The sequence below is a fragment of the Lissotriton vulgaris genome, chromosome 3_1 (assembly GCF_964263255.1).
Source record: "Lissotriton vulgaris chromosome 3_1, aLisVul1.2, whole genome shotgun sequence".
Classification (NCBI taxonomy): Eukaryota; Metazoa; Chordata; class Amphibia; order Caudata; family Salamandridae; genus Lissotriton; species Lissotriton vulgaris.
Window position 1 is genome coordinate 1,087,734,633 of NC_141689.1, and position 24,280 is coordinate 1,087,758,912.

The 24,280-nt window shown below is 42.9% G+C and overlaps 1 protein-coding gene and 1 non-coding gene across 2 annotated transcripts in view; one reads left to right on the forward strand and one right to left on the reverse strand.

Moving 5' to 3' along the window:
* The window catches only part of LOC147727460 (vitamin D-binding protein-like), a 254,538-nt gene that overhangs the window by 49,247 nt on the left and 181,011 nt on the right, over window positions 1–24,280 (reverse strand). Inside the window, exon 4 of the mRNA XM_086961531.1 lies at window positions 22,566–22,783. Coding sequence (XP_086817657.1) covers window positions 22,566–22,783 — 218 coding nt within the window. The remainder of the gene's footprint in view (window positions 1–22,565; window positions 22,784–24,280) is intronic.
* On the forward strand, window positions 2,283–2,389 carry LOC147727461 (U6 spliceosomal RNA). The gene has a single exon (XR_015309648.1). It is a non-coding gene; the product is annotated as a U6 spliceosomal RNA (small nuclear RNA).

Sequence of the window (24,280 nt, forward strand, 5' to 3'; positions counted from 1 at the left end):
TCTCTGCACGATCGTGATGGGAGATCCCGAGTCTGCCACTATGTCGATTATCACTCCTCCTATGTTCATTTTTAGTACCGGTTTGTTTGACCCATTGCAGTCCACATCCAATACTTGGTCCGCTATGTAGAGAACTTCTTCCAGATACTCTTCACCTCCTTGTGTCTCTTCATCGTCGGCGCTGACTTGGTCGACGTACCTGACTGCTGCTCCTCTGGGTTTTTGTATGCAGACTTTTTCGTAGTGGCCAAATATTCCGCAGTACGCACATTTTTCTCTGAATGCTGGGCACACTTTGTCACTGCCCACGTGTGATGTGCTACCACACCTGTAACAACTTGTTCTCTTCTCCCCACTCGGCTTCTGCGGCGTTCCTGCATTCTGCTGGTTGCTTTTCGAGTATTGGCTTCTGGTTGGACCCCCTTGTTTAGGTTTGTCCCCTTTGCTGTTCACCATCACTCTGCACACTGTTTGTTTGCTCCCCGTGTCCTTCCTTGCTGCCTCCGTGCATCTTTTGGATAATTCCGCTTTCTTCACTAAGGCCCATACCTCCTTGAGGGGCGCATCTCCATTTACCCATAATTTTTCTTGCACCGCTGTGTTTGACGTGTGCATTATGATTTGATCTCTTACCAGTTCATTATGTAGGTCTCCGAACTTGCATGTTAAGGCCAATTTCTGTAGCGCTGCGAAATATTCGTCAATGGTCTCGCCGCTCTCCTAATTCCTCTGGAAGAAGTTGCATCTATCTATGGCCACACACACGACTGGTCTATAGTGCCTATCTAGATCTTCTATTGCATGTTGGAATACATTTGTGTCCGTCGCTTGCCTTGCTATCTTCACTATGTTTTCGTACACCCTTGTTCCTTCCGGCCCTAAATTGTGCAGGAGTATCTTCTTCCTCCTTTGGCTGGAGTATTCTGCATCGCCTTCCTCCTCTAGTGCCGACAAGTAATTGAGAAAGTACCTCTTTCAGTCCTCCTCTTTTGGGTAGGAACGGCACCATGCTGGTGAGTGATGTGGAGGGTGTAGCCATCCTTTCGTTGCCCCTTGGCTGAGCTCGGGTTGCCCGTTGTTACTGGGCGGGCTTCCTGGTGCTTGCTCCCCTTCTCTTGCTCCCTCCTGGGTCCGGCCGCCGTCGTCGCTGTCTGATGCTCCTCGGGCGTCCAGGTTTGCTTCCCTCCTTTTCTCCCTGGTCGGGGTGTTGGCTCTCCCCTGGACCAGTCCGCCCGTTTGGCGCACTTTGCTTCTCTTGGGTGGTTCAGGTAGCGGCTGAGCCTTGGCACCATTGTGACTCCGAGTGTGGAGCGTCGCCTTGCGCCGTGTACCCCTTCAAGTACGCTGCCCGAAGCTCCTTGCCTCTGCTCGCAGCTCGGCTTATCCTTTCTCTGGCGTGCTCCACTGCTACCTTGCCCCCCTAATCGGCGCTTTACCTCCGAGCTGTGGCTATGCCGACCTGGTGTGCTGCTCACGTGGCACATGCTCGCTCTAGTGGCCTTGTGCGATGCTCACCCTCTGCTGCGCTCCGAGTTCTGTTCATTGTGGGCTTGTACTTCTGGTAATACCGTGTGTAATCCTTCTACTTTTTTTTTTTCTGTGGGTCCTCGATCTGTATCAATCTCGCCTCGTCGCCATTGTGGAAGTCGCCCCACACTTCATAAAGTATACGCTGGATCCAGATGTAGGTTTTCAACTCTTTATTATCTCAGAGCGCCGGGGAAACGCTCTCGCTATTCTCGGGCTCGGCCGCTATCTAAAATGGCCGCCCTTCCGGTTCCAGTCCCCGCCCACCTGGGAACACTAGACCGTCACCACACATTTTTGTAATTTGCATTGAAATTTGTTTGACATAAATCTGCATGAAAATAACCTGATTCATGACCATCGAATAAGATCGGCAACAAACCCTTCTTTCTATATTGGACTGCCACTCAAAACTGCTTCTCTCACTCAACTCATGTACAAAACAGCATGTCCTGTTGTCTGTGTTTTGACTTTCTATGCTTATTTGTTGGGTTGCCCCACTTCATTTATTAGCCAGTAATCCCTCTTTACTCCCTCATCACCTAACTGCACTCTATTTATACCTATCATACTTCTATCTTGACCTATCATATCTTCCCCTCATGTACCCCAAGCTACTCCCATCATATCTAATACCATTAAAGCCCATCTACTCACACCTCAAAAATATGTTTGTAATGTACAGAAGAGTTAACACTGAGAACAAAAAACAAAAACAACTAATCAAAAACACTATATCAACAACGAATACGCTGGTGCTCGCTTCGGCAGCACATATACTAAAATTGGAACGATACAGAGAAGATTAGCATGGCCCCTGCGCAAGGATGACACGCAAATTCGTGAAGCGTTCCATATTTTAAAAAAATAAAATAAATAACTAATACGCTGGTCCTGGAGTAGCATAATTCTCACCCTAAGTGATTCAGCACCTCATTTGGGGCATTATACAGTACATAAATGCAAATTCAATGCGATATAATATTCACATAGGTGATGTATAATATTCACATAAGCTCTCTCTTAACATCTTCTGACGACACATAACTGTACCTCTATTGAGGTGTAACCGAGCTCTAACAAACACGAGAAACAATAGAGCAAACATTTGGTCATTCTTCAGACTTCTCGACCACTAGTGGAAGAGGTGTGGCGCAGCGGCCAGGGTGCCTGACTCCGGATCATGGGGTTCACGGTTTGACTGCCGGTAGCAGGTTAGCCCACCACCATGTGACTCTGGGCAATAGCTCGCTTAATCTTCCCTACGGCCCCCAGCGCCGGGACACCTCTCCGGAGGTAGCTGTGCGCTTTACAAATCCTGGTATTTTATTTATTTGTTTTTCATTTCACAGGGATGCGCTCTGGGACTCACCAGAAGGCAAGATTGTTCGGGCCTAGTATGTGTTGCGCAATATCATATTGCTCTGCATCAGATTAAGCATATTGACTTCAGCCACGGCCTCCTTCGCAATCCTGCTCCCCTAACAGCAGAAGGGCACATGGGTCAATGAGTGGACATCAGGGACCATCTAGTAGACCTTTTTCTCACCTGAGGCCCCACTGTTGGAGGTCTGACAAACGGATCAGGTCGTGTTGAATCAATGATGACATGTGACCAACAGCCTGATTCATGTAGGCAATAGCGCTCGCAAAAGGGCCAGATTCTGAGAATCTGGCCCTTTGCGAGTGCGATTTTTGCATTTGGTATTCATGATACCAAATGCAAAAATCGCTATTTAAGAAGTCGCAAATATGCGAGGAATAGCATTTAAGGAATCTCTATTAGAGATTCCTCAAATGCTATTCATGACACATCCTGAAATTGCGATTTAGCACTTTTGGGGCCGCTATTTACCGAGAGGTCAGACCTGTCGGTAAATAGCAGAAACTCAGAAAAATGCTTTTAAAAGCATTTTTCTAAGTTGCATGTTGCACACACACATGTCCTTTGGACATGTGTGTGCGCAACACCTGTCCAAATGTGCATTTTAGGGGTGCTACAGGGCGTCCTTTGGACACCCCTGGCACCCTTTCAGTCGCTATCTCATTTGCGAGTAGCAAATTGCTACTCGCAAATAAGGGATACTCCCCATTCATTCCTATGGGCCTCTTGGCCCATAGGAATGAATGGGGAGTATTTGCGAGTAGCAAATTGCTACTCGCAAATTAAGAACATGTAGGAATCGCTATTTTATTAGCAATTCCTACATGAATGCCGTTTTGCGTGTCCTCAATAGCGAGTCGCTATGATTCGCTATTAGGGACACGCAAAACGGATTGTACATGAATCAGGCTGCAAATCATTAGTCAGAAAAATGAAATACGCCTCACTTTGAACCATATCCCGAATGTACCTGATTAAGCAAGTGAGGCAAGTAAGCCCGCCACTCATTCGTTTTTTCTCCTGAGGGAAATCTGTAAATAGTGTGGCCAACTGGTACATTTTACATCTCATTTCTCATAATCTTAAATCAAGGATGTGAAGGCTTTCGATCAAGTTCTTGATGGGTACTCAGAAAAAAAAAAGAGTATTCACCTTTGGCAACTGTGGCTGACCTTCGTCCGAGATGTTGAAGGGACATTTAAGTCCAAAAAAAAGTTAAAACACAAAAGATCACATCCTTCACTTTAATGAAGCAATTTTCAAATATGGCAGCTAAAATATATATAGATGTTACAGGCATTTGAGAGGGGGCACTCATGAAAGTTTCTGAAAAATGGGCAAAACAGGGCATTACCCACTCTAGAGATATTGCATGTAAAGACACTACAATCTACCATTCCTTCTTTCCAGCTTCATCTCATTTTTCTGTATGTTTTTCCTTCTGCCCATTTTGTTTCCTTCCTTTCTACTTTTTCTGCCAACTTGTATTCCTTTGCTCCAGTTTGTTTGCACCTTAGTTTCCTATAGTTCAGCTTTTTTTATTTATTTATTTCATCTTTCCTTCTTTCCCTATTTATGTTGGCAGTTATTCAATCTTTCGTTTTATCCAAACTTGTGCCCATATTATTTCTTTGTTAAATCTTACTTCCTTTTAATCGTTCTGTCTTTTTCAATATTCCCTACTTTCGATAATCCTTTCTTTTTTACATCTCCTTACTTCATTTCTTTACATCTTTCTACCTTCTCTTCCTTCTTTACAACATCCCTTCTTTATTTCCTTACTTGTTTCCTGCTTTCTATTTATCTTTTTCACACACACACACGTCTGTCCATCATTTCTTCCCCTTTCATCGATGGCTATGTAATCTTTATTTCCTTCTTTCCTTCCTTCCTTCCTTCTTTTCTTTAATGTGTTGTCTGGTGCTTTTCTGTTATTTTCGTCCTTCTTTTCATCCTTTTTCTGACTATATTCCCATCCATCCATACGTCCGTCCATCCGCCATTTTCCTTCCTTCCTTTTATCTCTCAATCTTTCCTTCCTGCTATCCTTCATTCTTATGTCTTCATTCTTTCTCTCTTTCCTTCCTCCCTTCATCCATTCATCCATATGTTCATCTGGCAGAACCTTTTAGGAGGTTCCCAGGGCAAGCAGGGGATACTGGCCACAACCAAGGAGGTTGTAGCCTTTTACAACTGCTGTTTGATGATCAGACCTGCCATGGTGCTGAAAACCGAGACCCAAGTATACCCTTCCGGCTTTTTTTTTCACGGTATCAAGGGTGAGCAGTCCAGAGCTACTCAGTAAGGAATGGCACAGCACCGAAAAACCACCCAGTACAGTAAAATATTGACTGTCCGATTCAGTGCTTACCTTTAAGGGAAAGAAAAGTACTTTATTATCTACTATTCAATACTACACAAAGGGTTATTAAAATAGGCATGGGGCACTAAATAGGAACTATAGGATAAGCTATTTATGTAATTAGCAAGCAAAATCACAGTTGCAGGCTTACAGTAAAAGTGAAGCTGATTGCTGGGTCTATGGCGTGTAGGTCTGTATCATAATCTCAATTCACTCAGCAATTAAGCCGTGGTCTCAGTTCTAATCTATTGTGTCAGTTTAGGCTTAAACCAGTGCAGGCATTACTGCTTTCGTGGTGGCTCAAATCACTCACTCATCCACCGTACATCTCCATATTTCCAGACACTTTATACTCTCAGCACTCATATACAATGCACAGGCAATGTTAGTTTGAGACCCTGGTTATAGAACTGCAATGGAACTTTACAGAGGAAGGTCATTAGTTTCTCGATATCACAAGCTTGGAAAAAAGTCCTGCCTGGCACTATTGAATCCATAAGGGTAAGCTGGCACCAATGACAAGAAATCTGTGGGAAATTGGGTTTTTTCGTTGAATGGGGGGGACCCCTATTCAAGCAACAGTCACAATCCCTGTCATGGTGAACCACAAAAAGTCACTAAATTAACCTGTGCTGAACCTGGGTAGCTTTGGAAAAAAAGCAGCTAGTCGTGACTTATAGACAATGTGTAAAGTATTTATGCTGCATTAATAAAGTTACACAAAACAAGAATACAAGAACAAACCCACAATATTTTAGAAGAATAGAGTAACATTCAATACATTATTTGACACCAAAATGACAAAAATCCAATTAGTAGAACTGGAGTTATGATTTTTTTCAAATTTAAAGTAAAAACAAGCCCCTAAAAGATCAAAGCATCAACCGCGGACATTTTGTCATGTGTGACTGGGTCATGGTAAAGAAATATGGCTGAGCATAATGGAGAGCGGGTCGAATGCAAGTAGGGGATTGGGACCATACGGTGCTTACCTTTCGACTTAGAAGAAATTTTGAAGAAAAATCTAGAAGGTATATGTTCCATGGGCGGCTGCAGGAGGTGTCAGAGGAAGGAGCATCATCGTCGGGGAGACGTTGAACAAAGCGCAGTGAAGATTTAGACTTTTAGACTTAATGTCTTTTTTGGAAGTCGAAAATTCTTCTGAGGTACGATGCATGAGTCTGTATTGACCGACAGTTGCAGGAGGCTACATAACCCTTAGGCGTAGGGCCAGGATTTGCTGCTACGGAAAAGAACGTACCTAGAGCTGCTGCAAAATTAAGCCAACTGTGATGCACCGAGAGCAGATAGACGAGCAGGTTGGTCTTGGTCTTCTCTCACTTCCCAGATTCGTTTTTGGTCAATAAATGTCTAAGTCTCAAGTTTTGAATTTCGGCTATCTGAGCACCTTTAACATCACAACTAAGGTTCCAGGGCTGGAGGGCACCACTTGGGGGTTCAGGACTCACTCTTGCGAGCCAAGGCGCTGGTTTAACATGGTGGGAGCCTGTTATTTTGCTATGGCTCTGAACAGGAGGCCAACAAACTAGCCCTTGGAGTCACTCTTGTACTCCTGCATTCAGGTAGAGAAGCAAGACTTAAGCAGCAGGACCGCCCTCTGAGGGTTCAAGAAAGGCTCCATGTACCAAAGAAGTCCTTCCAGGTAAGGAAAGTAGTATTGTGGAGCTTGCAGCAAGCCACAGCAGCAGGAAGTCCCCTGAGAGTCCTTCCGCAGGTGCAGATAGTGAACTGAAGACTGAGTCTGAGGTCTCTATTTTTGTACCTGGTAAGTTAGGAGATGTTTCTAGAGGTTTCTCTTTGAAGTGCTTGGAGTTTCCTCACTTCTCTGCCCTGGCTCCAAGCTGGCTGCAGGAACAATGCAGTGGCGACAAGCCCTTTGTGTGGAGGCAGAGCACAGTATATTCAGTTGCAAGTGGGCTGTGCCCAGCTCCGACCCACCATTCTGCCAGCAGATGGCCCATTCAGGCACACCTAATCTCTTTATTGTGTAACATACTGGGTTAAATTCACAAAGTCTATCATTCAACGACACCCTGCCATGTGACCCAGGCGATGCTGCAGGCACCATATGGCATAGGCCATACAAATGCCAAGTTTCTAAAAGTCTATTAGCATGACCGGGCAACCAAATCTTACCACAGGGAATTGGGTAATTTAATATACATATGTGAATGGTTTGTCCTCTTTAACTTCCTCCATTACAAAAAACGGTGCATCAGTATATTTTATCTGTGCAACTAAAGGAGAAATCATATTGGACTGAGGATTCATGGACCTGTATGGTTAAGAGGACATTACATCTCCCAAAGATCCTTGGATTGGTTGTATTTAACTAATGTTGTGATCTTGTTGGGGGCATCAGTGTTGCCTTATTGTCTTTCGTATTTATGTTTTTTTGCATTCTCTGAATTACTTGTACTATAATTTGAATCATGCAATATAAAAATAATAATTGAGGTAAAACATTACGCCTTCCATGTAACATATGTTACTGCTCATTGTTAGTTCAGTTGGTTGACCTAAAAATTGTTCATTAGAGAACAAATAATTCCTTTGGGAACATTCCTTTTAATGTACCTTTCGAAAAGTAGCACTCTCATAATTGTAATTTAAAGTCCGACTTTATGATTAAAGAGGAATTTTTATTATAATTTCAAGGATACCAAACATGAAATGCTGATCTGTCCCCAATAAAATTTAACACTTATTAAATGTAATAAGGCTGCTCAATGAGACAGGTAGCCCTCATAGTAGTGAAAAACAAATTTAGGAGATTTTCAGTACCAACACATGTAAAACTTAAAGGTATACGTCCAACCTTTTAATTACAATGCACCCTGCCCTATAGGCTACCTAGGGCCTAGCTTTGGGGTGAGTTATATGTAATAAAAGAGGATTTTAAGGCTTGTCAAGGATGTTCTGTTCCCAGTTGAATTGGTAGTTTAAAACTGCATTCAAGCTGCAATGGCAGGCCTGGTGCATGTTTTAAGTGGATGGCACAATAATTGCTTCATGACTACAATTATCATTTAATTTACAGGTCCGGGGCATATGGTATACCACTCTGCAAGGGATTTATAATAACTTAAATGCACCAGTTAGGTGTAAGCCGTTTTTACCAGTTTTATGGGAGTGAGCACAAGCACATTAGCACTGGTTAACAGTGGCACAGAGACCTAAAGCCCACAATAACGAATTTCAGCAAAAAATGGAGGAAAACAGGCCAAACATTCGGGGGAAGGCGAACATAAAAAAGCTTAGATATCATTTTGTCTTAAGTTAGAATTTTGTCTTAAATTAAGATTTTGTCTTAAATTAGGATTCAGTCCTAAAATAGGATTTTGTCCTAAATTAGGATTTTGTCCTAAATTGGGATTTTGTCTTAAGTTAGTATTTTGTCCTAAATTAGGATTTTGTCCTAAATTAGGATTTTGTCTTAAGTTAAATGTAAGTTTACCTTAAGTTTGTCTTAAATTTAATTTAAGGCAAAATCCTAACTCAAAATAAAATCCTAATTTAAGACAAAATCCTAATTTAGGACAAAATCCTAATTTAGGACAAAATCCTAATTTAGGACAAAATCCTAATTTAATACAAAATCCTAATTTAAGATAAAATGCTAATTTAGGACAAAATCCTAACTTAAGACTACTAAATGCCTTCTGTTAATACCAAAAGTAGTAAGTTTAGGATTTTTACGTAAGTTAGTTCTGTGGATCGGCCCGATATGATTGGCTTATACCTAATTGGCATTTTTAATTTACTTGTAGTCCCTAGTAAAGTGGCATCACTTGTACCCAGGGTCTGTAAATTAGATGATACCAGTGGGCCTGCAGCACCTATTGTGCCACACATTTAAGTAGCCTTTTTAAACATGTCTCATGCCTGCCATTGCAGCCTGTGTTTGCAGTTATAAACTGCCATTTTGATCTTGTAAAATGAACCTTTTGCCAAGTCTAAACCTTCCTTTTTAATACATATAAGTCACAACAAGGGTAGGCCCTAAACAACCCATGGGGCAGTATGCGTTGTATTTAAAAAGCTGGACCTGTACTTTTAAGTTTAACATGTCCTGATGGTGAAAACCTCTGAAATTAGTTTTTCACCACAGCAAGGACTACCTCTCTTAAAGGAAAACATTAGGTTTCCTTATTACATTTAATGAATGATAACTTTGAAATGGGAGCAGGTAGAAATGTCAAGTTTGGTATCAATGGAATTGTAATTAAAAGTCCTCTTTACTGGTAAAGTCAGATTATTAATTCAATTTTGAAAGAAACTAATTTAGAAAGTTGTCATTTTCTTGTCCCCACCATGTGGTGTCTGCTGCCTGTATCCTAAGTCACAGGAGGAGGTGAATTTGACAGTTGGTCTTTATGTATTGCTCCCAAGCAGTGAGGTAAAGAGAAGGTGTTGGCAGGATAAGACACTGTGACCTAACGAGGTGGAGGAGCTTTCACCTAACACACTTGCACATCACTAAGGCCCTGCATGGGTTCTCTCACAAGTGGTTTGAGACTAGTTTATTGTGACCCCGGCGAATCTGGAAAATTATTAAAATATTGGAAGAGTATCCAATATGATAGTCAGAGAAGCCCAATAGTATCAAAATTGTACATTTATTTATTTTACCAATTGAAAAAGTTTAGTTTTTAGACATATAAATAATCTCATGCAAGAAAGACGCTGGTATACAAAAAAGCAATACATATAAATGAGACAAGTGGCAACAACAATACATATTACAAAACAGAAAAAGGAACACCATAAGCATGTAATAACTTAAGCCACAGAAAAGCGTTGACGGCGTTTCGACCGATACGTTATTTGGCGGTCATCTTCAGGACTCAAAAAAGTATTCTTGAACAAGAGATCTGTACAATAAAAGATATAACTTTAACAATAATAATAACGATAATTGATACAAAAAGGTCAGAGTAGGCTTCTCATGAAGAAAAGAGCGGCTGAGTACAATAATAGAAATCCCAGTGAAAAGGGTTTAAGAAAAGATAAATAACCTTAATCCCCACCACAAAGTGAAAAGAAATCCTTGCACCAGAATATATAAAACCAAGAAGGCGTGTTTACCTTCTGTTTAAAAATGTATAAGGCATAGACCGATAGACATTCAGGTCCTCCAGCATCGATATTCAATATCTTGAAATTTCCATGTAAAAAACAGGTCACATAAACTACACCAATGAATCTGAAGCAACCAAGTGTAACCCAAATGTAATTGTACATACCGCACTGCAAATAAATCACAGCACGGTGAAGCCTTGCTACTTAATAATGTAATGAAGGAATCGTCAAAGGACCTTTAGAAGGGCCACCTAATGACCGCAGTGGTGATATACAGATATATTCACCAACACATCGTTTTTCGGCTGTTGAAAAAATTAAACAAAAAATAAGTCTGTAACAATAATATCAGACTGTCAGACAAATTAATTCATAAAAGCTCAAAATAGCAGTCATATTATTTTATTTATGTACTGCACCAGGTGCGTAAAACACCCATCCCTAAGGATGAATCTGCTGTATAAGTGAGTTCACATCACAACATTCACCAAGTATATCGCAACTAGCACCAAATATGTTGATTTTTGTGTGCATAATCCAAACAATGACGATATTTAAGGCGTAAATCAAGGTAGTGACAATCCATGATATTTAACATCACCAGAGGCGCTCGGTCATGGTGTCCATTTACGATACTTAAAACATAATTGAAGAATAATAGCATTCCATACCGCTCTACCTGACCGAACAAACTCGATCATAATGATCGTTTGATGTTGGCATGCCGTGATACGAGAATCTAGGCAAAACTTACCGCATAATCTTTCAAAGACGCCAACTCATTTCCACGTGCAAGAAGCCGAAGTTACGGCGAGCACGGTCGACAAAAAATAGTGGTATCAGAATGGAAACGGAGGAAGGACAAACAACCTTCCAGAAGCAGCGCCATCTTGAACTGGGCAAAAAACGCCGTAGCTGTGCTTCAAATCGACATAAATGAATTGAGTAGATGTATATATAAAAGAGTATAGATCGTGAATGCCAAGGTATAGATCGTGAATACAGGGCAGCCGTTTTCATCACAAGAGGTCTAGGTACAAATATAACTTCTAGGTGTTTATATTAGAAAACACATGTCAGCAATTATAGTATTTCATACACTTTTACATAAATCACAATCAAAGAAACAACTATATCGGAATTCAAGCCTATTTCAAAAAATGAAAATAGTTGGTAGTTGCAGTAGCAAAACATAGTGTATTAATACACATATAGATGTGAATATATATTGAAGGGGAATACACATCAACAGACCTTTTAACAAGATCATATTAAAAAAAACACAATTATGACAGAATTCAAATATGTTTCATAAAAAATAGAGTAATTGCAAAGGCAGACATAATGTATATGGCACATTCATAGAAAAGATTGTCAAAGTTCAAGTATGGTTCATCTTGTATAGAATAATTGCAAAAGCAGACACAATATATACAATGGTTGTGGTACAGATCTTATACATTAATCACCACAGAATGACAATCCTCAATTGAGTTTAATCCATTATTCACACTGTCACAACAGAGTATCCATCGGCACTCACTTCTATTCAAAATATTTGAAATGCTACCCCCTCTCACAGGGACATGAATAACCTCTATTACTTGCCAGCGCACCTCTGATGGCGCATGACCCTATTCAGTATAGTGCGCGACCAGAGGTGCGTTTTCAGTGGTACACCGTATCCTACTTTTATGTTGTGACAGTCTACTCTTTATTTTTTGGGTAGTTTGCCCAATGTAAATGAGCTCACATGGGCACCAAATTGCATACACAACATTACTTGTGTTGCAATTTGAAAAATCATGCAGATCATAGGAGATGTTCCCATGCATGAACTGTTTGGTGTTCATACTTGTGTCACACATGAGACATCCTCCACATTTGTAATGACCTAGAACCTTATCCATGCCCCATAGAGATGTAAGGATCACAGCCTCTGCACGAGGTAAGGCTGCCCGAACTAAATGGTCCAGTAGATTTTTTCCTCTTTTAAAGGAGAATAAAGGCAATTCATTGGTAATTCCAGTGGGCATCACCAGCGGCCAATGTCTTTTAATGATGGTCGAAATTTGGTTACTACGAGTACCAAAGGTTGTGACACATGGAATGCGTTTCATTTGTTTTTTCGGACTAGGTGTGAGAAGGAATTCACGATGATTAAACCACGCCCTTTTCATTGATCTTTTGATCAGTTTACGTGGATAGCCTCGTAGCTGGAGTTTTTTTGATAGAATTTCTGCCTCACGAAAATAGTCATCTTTAAATCGACAATTCCTGCGAATCCGCAGAAATTGCCCAAAGGGCAAACCATCCCGGAGACCTCTCGGATGGTTGCTTGTATATTCCAAAAGTGTGTTGCGAGCGGTTGCCTTCGTGAACAGTTTCGTGGAAAGCCCACCATCATGTGGAAAGATAGTTAAATCCAGAAAATCAATTTGGGTTTTACTGGAACTTGAAGTGAATTTTAGGTCTACTGAACAAGAATTTAGCCAGTTCAGGAATAGATTCAGCTCTACAGTATTTCCAGTCCAAATAAATAAAATGTTGTCAATATAGCGCCGCCAATGGCAAACGCTGTCAAAAAAATGGTTAACGTCCTTGTCAAAAATAAAATGTTGTTCAAAATCGTCCACAAATAAAATGGCAAAATTAGGGGCATAAGAAGCCCCCATTGAAGTACCCTTAGTTTGTAAATAATATTGTCCGTCAAATTCAAAATAATTGTGTGTCAAAGAAATTCGTAATAACTCAGTAATAAAGTCAGTGGGAACAGGTACTGGGGCTGTCTGAGTGTTCAACGCTTTTTTAATCACTTCTATTCCCTCCAATTGGGGAATGTTGGTGTATAAGGACTCAAGGTCCAGACACACCAACATCTGAGTTTCAGGACAAAAATTCATAGTTTCCAATTGGGAGATGATGTCTCCACTGTCACGAACGTAACTGTGTGTAGACATCGCCAAGTCTTTGATAAATACATCTATGTATTTACATAGAGGTTCCAGGACCGACCCACAGCCAGAGACTATGGGTCGGCCTGGAGGATTAGTCAAATCTTTATGCACTTTTGGTAAAGTGTAAAGGAGAGGTGTCCGGGGATTCTTAGAATTAAGAAAAACAAACTCCTTGTCACTTAAAAACCCTTCTATTTTGGCCATAGTGGTGATGCTCATAATCATGGCCTGAATCTCAGCAAGAGGGTTAGTACGTAATTTGAGGTAGTGATTAGTGTTACTTAGTTGTCTTCTGACCTCGGCTTTGTAATTGGCCATCGATTGAACAACAATCCCACCCCCCTTGTCCGCCGGCTTAATAATCACTTCCTGATTTTGTTTTAGTTTGGTCAAACAAACTTAGCATGGAAACGCAGGTAACGAGAACAGTCGCCACCTGCTCGGCCCTTATGCGTTCACTTCGTAAAATCCTGCCTTTACTACCACCTCAGGCCCGAGCATTGATAGTCAGGTGCACTATTCTCAGTCGCCTTGACTATTGCAACGCCCTCCTGCTCGAATCTCCCATGGTACTGTTGGACAGATTCCAACGAGTCCAATCGGCAGCAGCTAAATTGGCCCTTGGATGGGCCAGGAGATCCTCGGCCACTGCTGCCTTAGCCGAGCTACACTGGCTCCCCTTGAAGCAACGAATAGCCTTCAAGGCTCTCTGCCTGGTCTTCAAGGCACTACACGGATTAGGACCAAGACCCCTACAACAAATGTTTACTTGGTACATCCCAACCAGAACTCTACGATCCGCAACCGCCTGCCTTGTGATAGTGCCCAGGTTTAAGAAGGCCAGGATCGGGGGAAGATCTTTTAGAGTAGCTGCGGCTAAGCTGTGGAATAGCCTGCCTGCCGACATTCGCCAAATTCCACAGCTCCTACCTTTTAGGAAACTAATAAAAACATGGCTCTTCCCCTAGCTTTCCCCTGCCACTTCCATCCCCCATAATCACTCCCTTCGCCTGTAAATTAGGAGTACGCTTCTTAGCGCCAGGATACCTGCCAGGTGACAGCCGCGCTTTACAAATGTTTTAAATAAAAATAATAATAAAACTTGGCGTTCACCAAGAGAGATATTGTATGGAATAAATTCTAAATCTTTGTTAAGGGCGGATACATCTTTTAGGACCATTGACTCAAAAGCCAATAACTCAATTGGCATCTGGCTCGATGGTGGGTTGAAGGTAGATGGGGGACGCAGACCTGACTGGCTATCCGTCAGAGAGGTTTCTCTATTCAGAAAGAAGGCCTTAAGTCGTAATTTTCTAAAAAAATTGTAAGAGTTCCAACTGTATGTCAAGGAGGCATGTCTTTTCAGTAGGTACAAAACTGAGACCTTTTGACAATAGCGAAATTTCAGCCGATGACAAAAGGTGTTCAGACAGATTGAAGATAGGAATTAATTTGTTATTCATGTTACTGTGATCATTCATTGTGGGGGCCCCACTGATAGAACTTCCGGCGTGTTTGCCTCTCGCCTGCTTGGAAGTTCCACTGCTGTTGTTGCGCAGGGGGGCGGGCATTTGTTTGTTGAGGGCGCGTTTTCCCTCTGCCTCTCCCCCTTCTACGATGATCTAAAAAAACTGGTGGAGTATACGGGTTGTTAGTAGGCCCTGATTGTGTGCTCGTATTGATATCCAAATCTTCAGTAGAACTAGCTGAAGAATTAGAAAAGGTCACACCCATATTTCTTTTAAATCGACCACAAGTTGGTTGGTTTTCAGAATATTGCTGTCTTGGCTGGGAAAAAATTCGTCCTGCAAATATGGGTGAAAGCGAATCTGATCAAAATTTGCAATATCTTTTTGAATTGTATTACTTTTTTTATTTCTTTCTATAGTTTCAAATTCTTCTATTGTCTTGGTTACCTTGTCAAGAGCTGCGTTAGCATCAGATACTACATTGCCTTAAGATAATCTTTTCTCAAGATCTGCTATAATTTCTACCTCCTTTTTGCTATGCTCCATTGCAGTATCGATACCGTGTACCAGCTAATGGCGGGAACAGGTGATACCGATATGACTGAAGCCTTTACGAAATTTCGGGTCGTTGGTAAAGATCACAGGTACATTTCTGACCTGTAGCCCCACAGGGATGACATCTGTTTTTAAATATTCGGTCATCATCAAGGCATGGAAATTAGTTCTTACATATTTTTTTTTTCGGCATTGTTCCAACTCATCCAGCAATGCCTGGCCCTCATTAAGAGCGGGAGTGGCAATCGTAGAATTTAACATAAGGTTCTAGGTCATTACAAATGTGGAGGATGTCTCATGTGTGACACAAGTATGAACACCAAACAGTTCATACATGGGAACATCTCCTATGATCTGCATGATTTTTCAAATTGCAACACAAGTAATGTTGTGTATGCAATTTGGTGCCCATGTGAGCTCATTTACATTGGGCAAACTACCCAAAAAATAAAGACCAGACTGTCACAACATAAAAGTAGGATACGGTGTACCACTGAAAACGCACCTCTGGTCGCGCACTATACTGAATAGGGTCATGCGCCATCAGAGATGCGCTGGCAAGTAATAGAGGTTATTCATGTCCCTGTGAGAGGGGGTAGCATTTCAAATATTCTGAATAGAAGTGAGTGCCGATGGATACTCCGTTGTGACAGTGTGAATAATGGATTAAACTCAATTGAGGAATGCCATTCTGTGGTGATTAATGTATAAGATCTGTACCACATCCATTGTATATATTGTGTCTGCTTTTGCAATTATTCTATACAAGATGAACCATACTTGAACTTTGACATAATCTTTTCTATGAATGTGCCATATACATTATGTCTGCCTTTGCAATAACTCTATTTTTTATGAAACATATTTGAATTCTGTCACAATTGTGTTTTTTTTAATATGATCTTGTTAAAAGGTCTGTTGATGTGTATTCCCCTTCAATATATATTCACATCTATAGGTGCATTAATACACTATGTTTTGCGACTGCAACTACCAACTATTTTCATTTTTTTGAAATAGGCTTGAATTCCGATATAGTTGTTTCTTTGATTGTGATTTATGTAAAAGTGTATGAAATACTATAATTGCTGACATGTGGTTTCTAATATAAACACCTAGAAGTTATATTTGTACCTAGACCTCTTGTGATGAAAACGGCTGCCCTGTATTCACGATCTATACCTTGGCATTCACGATCTATACTCTTTTATATATATACATCTATTCAATTCATTTATGTCGATTTGAAGCATAGCTACGGCGGTTTTTGCCCAGTTCAAGATGGCACTGCTTCTGGAAGGTTGTTTGTCCTTCCTCCGTTTCCATTCTGATACCACTATTTTTTGTCGATCGTGCTCGCCGTAACTTCGGCTTCTTGCACGTGGAAATGAGTTGGCGTCTTTGAAAGATTATGCGGTAAGTTTTGCCTAGATTCTCGTATCACGGCATGCCAACATCAAACGATCATTATGATCGAGTTTGTTTGGTCAGGTAGAGCGGTACGGAATGCTATTATTCTTCAATTATGTTTTAAGTATCGTAAACGGACACCATGACCGAGCGCCTCTGGTGATGTTAAATATCATGGATTGTCACTACCTTGATTTACGCCTTAAATATCGTCATTGTTTGGATTATGCACACAAAAATCAACATATTTGGTGCTTGTTGTGATATACTTGGTGAATGTTGTGATGTGATCTCACTTATACAGCAGCTTCATCCTTAGAGATGGGTGTTTTACTCACCTGGTCCAGTACATTAATAAAATAATATGACTGCCATTTTGAGCTTTTATGAATTAATTTGTCTGACAGTCTGATATTATTGTTACAGACTTATTTTTTGTTTAATTTTTTCAACAGCCCAAAAACGATGTGTTGGTGAATATATCTGTATATCACCACTGCGGTCATTAGGTGGCCCTTCTAAAGGTCCTTTGACGATTCCTTCATTACATTATTAAGTAGCAAGGCTTCACCATGCAGTGATTTATTTGCAGTGCGGTATGTACAATTACATTTGGGTTACACTCGGTTGCTTCAGATTCATTGGTGTAGTTTATGTGACCTGTTTTTTACATGGCAATTTCCAGATATTGAATATTGATGCTGGGGGACCTGAATGTCTATCGGTCTATGCCTTATACATTTTTAAACAGAAGGTAAACACGCCTTCTTGGTTTCATATATTCTGGTGCAAGGATTTCTTTTCACTTTGTGGTGGGGATTAAGGTTATTTATCTTTTCTTAAACCCTTTTCACTGGGATTTCTATTATTGTACTCAGCTGCTCTTTTCTTCATGAGAAGCCTACTCTGACCTTTTTGTATCAATTATCGTTATTATTATTGTTAAAGTTATATCTTTTATTGTACAGATCTCTTGTTGATCCCTGCTGGACAACCTCGCCAACCTCGGACTCAAGCAGCTGGTCAACACCCCCACCCACTACGCCGGCCACACGCTCGATCCTATCTTCTCCTCCAGCAAGCGCGTCTCCTTCAGTCACTCCACCGGACTCAACTGGACCGACCACAGCTGCGTCCATTTCAGCTTCGCAAAGAACACGGTCCACCACCACCCGAAGCAGGTTCCCCACAGGAACTGGAGCAAGATCACCGCCGACCAGCTCGTCACCTCCCTCAGCCAGAACCCACCCGTCAGAATAACAAACCCTAACACAGCAGCCTGCAACCTCACGCAGTGGCTGACCACAAGTGCTGACGACCTCGCCCCACTGAAGGACCCACTCACCAGGCCCAGAAGCAAGAAGGCTCCCTGGTTCACCGACGAACTCAAGTCTCCAAGAAGGCCTGCCGCACCCTCGAGAAGACCTGGCTCCTCGACAAGACCACCGACAACATGACCGCCCTCAAACTCGCCACCCGCAGACATCACCAGCTCATCCGCACCACAAAGAAGAAATCCCTGAAGGAACGACTGGACAAGAACGCCCATGACAGCAAGGAGCTCTTCAACATCGTCAAGGAATTCTCTAACCCCAGCACCGGCAACAACGACATCACCCCCTCACAGGACCTCTGTGACTCCCTCGCCTCGTACTTCCACCGCAAGATCTCCGACATCCACAACAGTTTCGGCGCTCAACCCCCGCACCCATTGTTCGAACCTACGCACCCAGCCGCCATCCTCCAGACATGGACCGAGGTGACCCCCGAAGACACGACAAGCATGATGAACACCATCCACTCCGGATCGCCGACCGACCCGTGCCCCCACCACATCTTCAACAAAGCGGCCCCCACCATCGCACCCCATCTCCGAGACATCATCAACACCTCCTTCAACACAGCCACCTTCCCTGAGAGCTGGAAGCACGCCGAGCTCAGCGCACTACTGAAGAAACCAACAGCGGACCCGACCGACCTCAAGAACTTCCGCCCCATCTCGCTCCTTCCCTTCCCGGCCAAAGTCATCGAAAAGGTCGTCAACAAGCAACTGGCCGCCTTCCTCGAGACGAACGGATCCCTCGACCCATCGCAGTCCGGATTCAGAGCCAATCACAGCATCGAGACCGCCCTCATCGCAGCCACTGACGACATCCGAGCCCTGCTCGACAACGGTGAAACAGCGGCACTCATCCTCCTAGACCTCTCCGCTGCATTCGATACTGTTTGCCACCGCACCCTAGTCCAACGACTCAACGACACCGGCATCCAAGGGAAGGCCCTGCACTGTATCACCTCATACCTCTCCGGAAGAACACAGAGAGTACGCCTCCTGCCGTTCCGCTCGGAGGCCACCGAAGTCATCTGCGGCGTCCAGCAAGGATCATCGCTCAGCCCCACTCTCTTCAACATCTACATGAAACCACTAGCTGCCATCGCTCGCAATCACAACCTGAACATCATTTCCTACGCCGATGACACCCAGCTGATCCTCTCCCTCACCAAAGACCCCGACACCGCCAAAGCGAGCCTCCGCGAAGGGATGAAAGACGTCGCCGAATGGATGAACAACAGCCGCCTAAAGTTGAACACGGACAAGACAGAAGTCCTCATCCTGGGATCATCGCCCTCCGCATGGGACGACTCTTGGTGGCCCCCAGCCCTAGGCGCCGCACCCAAGCCAACAGACCACGCACGCAACTTGGGCATCATCCTGGACTCCTCCCTATCGATGACCAGACAAGTCAACGCCGTCTCCTCATCTTGCTTCCACACACTCTGCATGCTCCACAAGATCTTCCAATGGATTCCGACGAGACAAGGAAGACGGTCACCAAGGCCCTCATCACCAGCAGACTGGACTATGGAAACACCCTCTATGCCGGAACAACAGCCAAGCTTCAGAAGAGACTCCAGCGCATCCAGAACGCCTCCGCCCGACTCATCCTGGACGTCCCCCGACGCAGCCACATCTCGAGCCACCTGAGAGACCTACACTGGCTCCCTGTCAACAAGAGGATCACGTTCAGACTCCTCACCCACGCACACAAATCCCTCCACGACCTAGGCCCTAGGTACCTCAGCAACCGCCTGACCTTCTACACGCCCACCCGCCAGCTGCGATCGGCGAACCTCGCCCTCGCCGTCGTGCCTCGCATCCAGAGAGCCACCGCCGGAGGAAGATCCTTCTCCTACCTAGCGGCTAAGACATGGAATTCCCTGCCCGTCCACCTGCGGCTGACCCAGGACCACCTCGCCTTCAGGAAACAGCTCAAGACCTGGCTGTTCGAGCAGTAGCAGACCCCCCTCCCCACGTGCCTTGAGACCCTTCCGGGTGAGTAGTGCGCGATATAAATGCCATGATTGATTGATTGATTGATTCAAGAATACTTTTTTGAGTCCTGAAGATGACCGCCAAATAACGTATCGGTGGAAACGCCGTCGACGCTTTTCTGTGGCTTAAGTTATTACAAAGACACAGTATTTATGCTTATGGTGTTCCTTTTTCTGTTTTGTAATATGTATTGTTGTTGCCATTTGTCTGGTTTATATGTATTGCTTTTTTTGTATACCAGCATCTTTCTTGCATGGGATTATTTATATGTCTAAAAACTAAACTTTTTCAATTGGTAAAATAAATAGATGTACAAGTTTGATACTATTGGGCTTCTCTGACTATCATATTGGATACTCTTCCAATGTTTTAATAATTTTCCTTTCCCCCTGAGCCTTTTTGTTTGATATAATTAGCATTTGTCCTGGGTTCGGGGTTTGTGGACAGCCCCTGTGGATGTTAATCATCCCGGCGAATCTGGGGCCAGGGTAGGGTGGCAGGAAATTCAAAACACCTCTGGGTGGTAGAAACCTCTAGAAGGTTCACCTGCTTCATAAAGGTAATACGGTATAAATATTGGACTTCAGACCCCAACACTTTAGCACATATCTGGACCTGTGGAAGACAGATTAGAAGGACTGCTGCTTGCTGCAGGAAGGACTGTCACTCTGTTGCCTTACTCTGCTGTCCTGCTGCCCTCCTGCCTGAGTGAGAAGGACTGGACTGCATCCTTAACTCAGATTCACCAGAGTGACTCCAAGATCTAGTGGGTCGGCCTGCTGATCAGTCACCTCAGAGACATTGCAGGCTACCTCCATCTTAAACCCAGCATTGGGACTCTGCCAGCTGTGAGTCCTACCCTCCCTAGCGGTGCCGTCCCTGTCGTGGATCCTTGAAAGCGGGCCCAGCAGAACTGATGCACTGGAGCCACTGCACAGTGCATTGCCTCTCCAAGCTCCACAATGGTGCATGAACTGTCTCTGGTGCAGGACTTTGCTTCACTGCCAGCAGTCTTCCAGGAACCACCACTGCTTTATGCTTAATCAACGCAGGCTTTCACATCGCAAGCCCCTTGCCGACGGCATCCTCGACTACAATGCAATACTCTTTATCACAAGCCCTGCAGCTTCTTCAGAGCCAGCCGGTGTGCAGCGCATCTCAACGTAGGACTTCGCATTGCAAACCCCTCATCAACATTATCTTCGATGACGCAGGACCTAGCATCACAGATTCACAGCTTTGTAGCTCCTAGGAATTGCCGCTGTGTGACATATCCTTATCACCAGACTCTGCATCACTCCACAACCAGGGTTAAGGGTACTTTTGTTCAGCTGGGCTAACTGGGTCCCTGTAGAGGCCCATGCTCCATTGTGGTCAGCCTAAATTTGTGACTTGGTCCCAGTCCGGCACGACTAGATATCCACATTTGGCGCTCAGTGCTTTTTGGTGTTATTTACACCTAAATCTTTAAAACTGCATATCTCCAGTTCTACTATTGGATTCTTGTCATTCTGGTCTTACATTATTTATTTCATTTTACTCTTGTTTCTAATTTGGGTTGTGTTTCACTTTATTACTGTTTGAAGGGCTGCATAAATACTTTACACATTGTCTCTAAGTTAAGCTTGACTCCTTTTGTGTCAGGCTACCAGAGGGTTAAACACAGGATAATTTCGGGTTTGCTTGTGACTTCACCCTGACAACGATTGTGGTTGCTGCTTGAAAGTTTTCCACTTCTTATCCTAGCCATTTATGCCTCCACTGGTGTGTTTTCCAAGCTTTTACAGAGAGCTGCATATTACTTGCTATTCTGAATTATATAATTCTGTTGCACAATAACCACTGATGTGAGTTATTCTGGATCTTAACTTTTGTTTCCTAATAATCAACCTTATTTCAGCTCAGGATGGAATATGTATTTTCAATAAAGGGCACAAAGATCAAACATGGCAGGGTATTTATTGTGTGCACTAGCTAGCCTAAAACAAACACTTTTATAAATGTATTTTAATTTTTTGAATAATACGTTTAAAAAAAATGTGTGCTATGCTTATCACTAGAAAGGGAACTTTTCAGGCCCCTTCTGATGAACAATAATACTAAAGCCAGCAACAGAGACCTGCTACCGAAGAGATGAATTGGTCCCTGTTGCATTCTGACAACACACATGCAATAGTCTCACGTCACCCATTTCCGGTCCTGTTTCAAAGGTAATAAACATGCAGTAGTCTCACATCACTCATTTCCGGTATATTAAGTGAGCGGTCGTGTTCATGTGGCAAACCCACCTGAGGTGTCCCCTGGAACACGTTAGATAATTTAGGATTATCACAGTTTTTGAGGCGTGTGTAAGCATAGATGCTGCCTTTCGGTAGGTTATTGATGTAAGAAAGATGCTGCAGTTCAAGGTTAACAAGCGGTTCGGCTTTTCAATGACCTACATTAGAACCAGAGATAGGCTTACGTTTCCACAAAATCCTGAGGGTCCGTCATGTAGCCGAGGCACCGTTCCTGGAGGCTTCCACTGCTGTTTAAAGCTGGGTGCTGCACATATCGGCTTTGGCGCAGATTCTCAAAGCATCCCTGCCTCTGGTGGTCTGTGCTCTCACAACACAGGGACACGTTCGGGTGCTTTTCTTTCAAAGCCAAGTCTTCACATACTATTTCGAGAAATAAACTGTTCTGTGAAAAACATAAAGGTGTTAATCTAAAATAGCACATATGGTAGAGTGGTTAATGAGAGTTTATCCTGTTATATGAAATATGCGAGAGTCTCAAATCTGTCCGTAACTGATATGGGACAACAAAAATACCACCGAGCAATATTTGGAAACTGCAAAGGGACATTTCGTAAAAATAGCACACTATAATAAATGCATAGGCAATTCGCATAGTTTGTGTGGCATTTAAAGATGTCCAAATAAGGATTCCCACATAGCAATTTGGAAACTTACAGCCAGATTCATCATAGACCCGTTTTGCGAGTCTATAATAGCGATTCATAAGGAATCGCTATTACAGACTCGCAAAACGGGATTCATGTAGGAATCGCAAAATAAGATGCGATTCCTACACAATCCTTATTTGCGATTAGCAAATTGCTAATCGCAAATAAGGAATAACTCCCCATTCATTCCTATGGGCCAAAAGGCCTATAGGAATGAATGGGGAGTATTCCTTATTTGCGAATAGCAATTTGCTAATCGCAAATAAGATAGCGATTTCAAGGGTGTCAGGGGTGTCCAAAGGACACTCTGTGGCACCCCTTAAATGCAAATTTAAACAGGTGTTGCGCACACACATGTCCAAAGGACATGTGTGTGTGTAACATGCAAAAGAAAAAAATGCACTAAAGTGCTTTTTTCGCAATTTACCACAATGTCAGACTTCGTGGTAAATTGCGACCAAATATTGCGAATTCGCAATTTCAAATTGGTTGATGAATTGCATTTAAGGAATCTCTATTAGAGACTCCTTAGATCCAATTCCTCGCAAATATGCGATTTCACTAGTAGCGATTTTTGCATTTGGGATGATGAATCCCAAATGCAAAAAATGCACTCGCAAAGGGCCAGATTCTCAGAATCTGGCCCTTTGCGAGCGCAACTTCGCTTGATGAATCGGGCTGTATATCTGATGATTCACTGCACCTTTGAGGACAAACATTGTTATCAGTGGCTGTACAAGGCATTTGAGGTCATACCTGCAGAGAGGAATACTGCAATTGACATTTGAGGACAATTCTTGAAAGATAATGCAAGAATCGGGTTAAAGATGAAGTAATTATACTTAATATTCCTAATGAACAGCATTTTCAAAGAAAGAAAGTCCCTGTGATAACCTCCGAAAAGGATTCATGTGGGAATATTTGTTGGAATAGAAAGTTAAAGGTCGGTAAAGAAAAAATATAATTGCTGGACATACTATGGGGCCGAATTTGGGTTTACTTTCCGACCACCACATTACAATGCTGGCGGTCGTACACTAAACCGACTGGTTATTTCGGCTGGCTTCCGACGGGCTCAGCCCGTAATCCCAAAGGGCGGTCTCTCCTTCCTTGGGATTACGATGCGCGGTTTCCGGCTGGGTTTCCATTCTGGCCTTTCCGACTTGGAAACCCTGTCGGAAAGTGTTTATTGGGGCCCTCCTTTGGGTGTGTGTGGCCTCCCGTTGACCTTG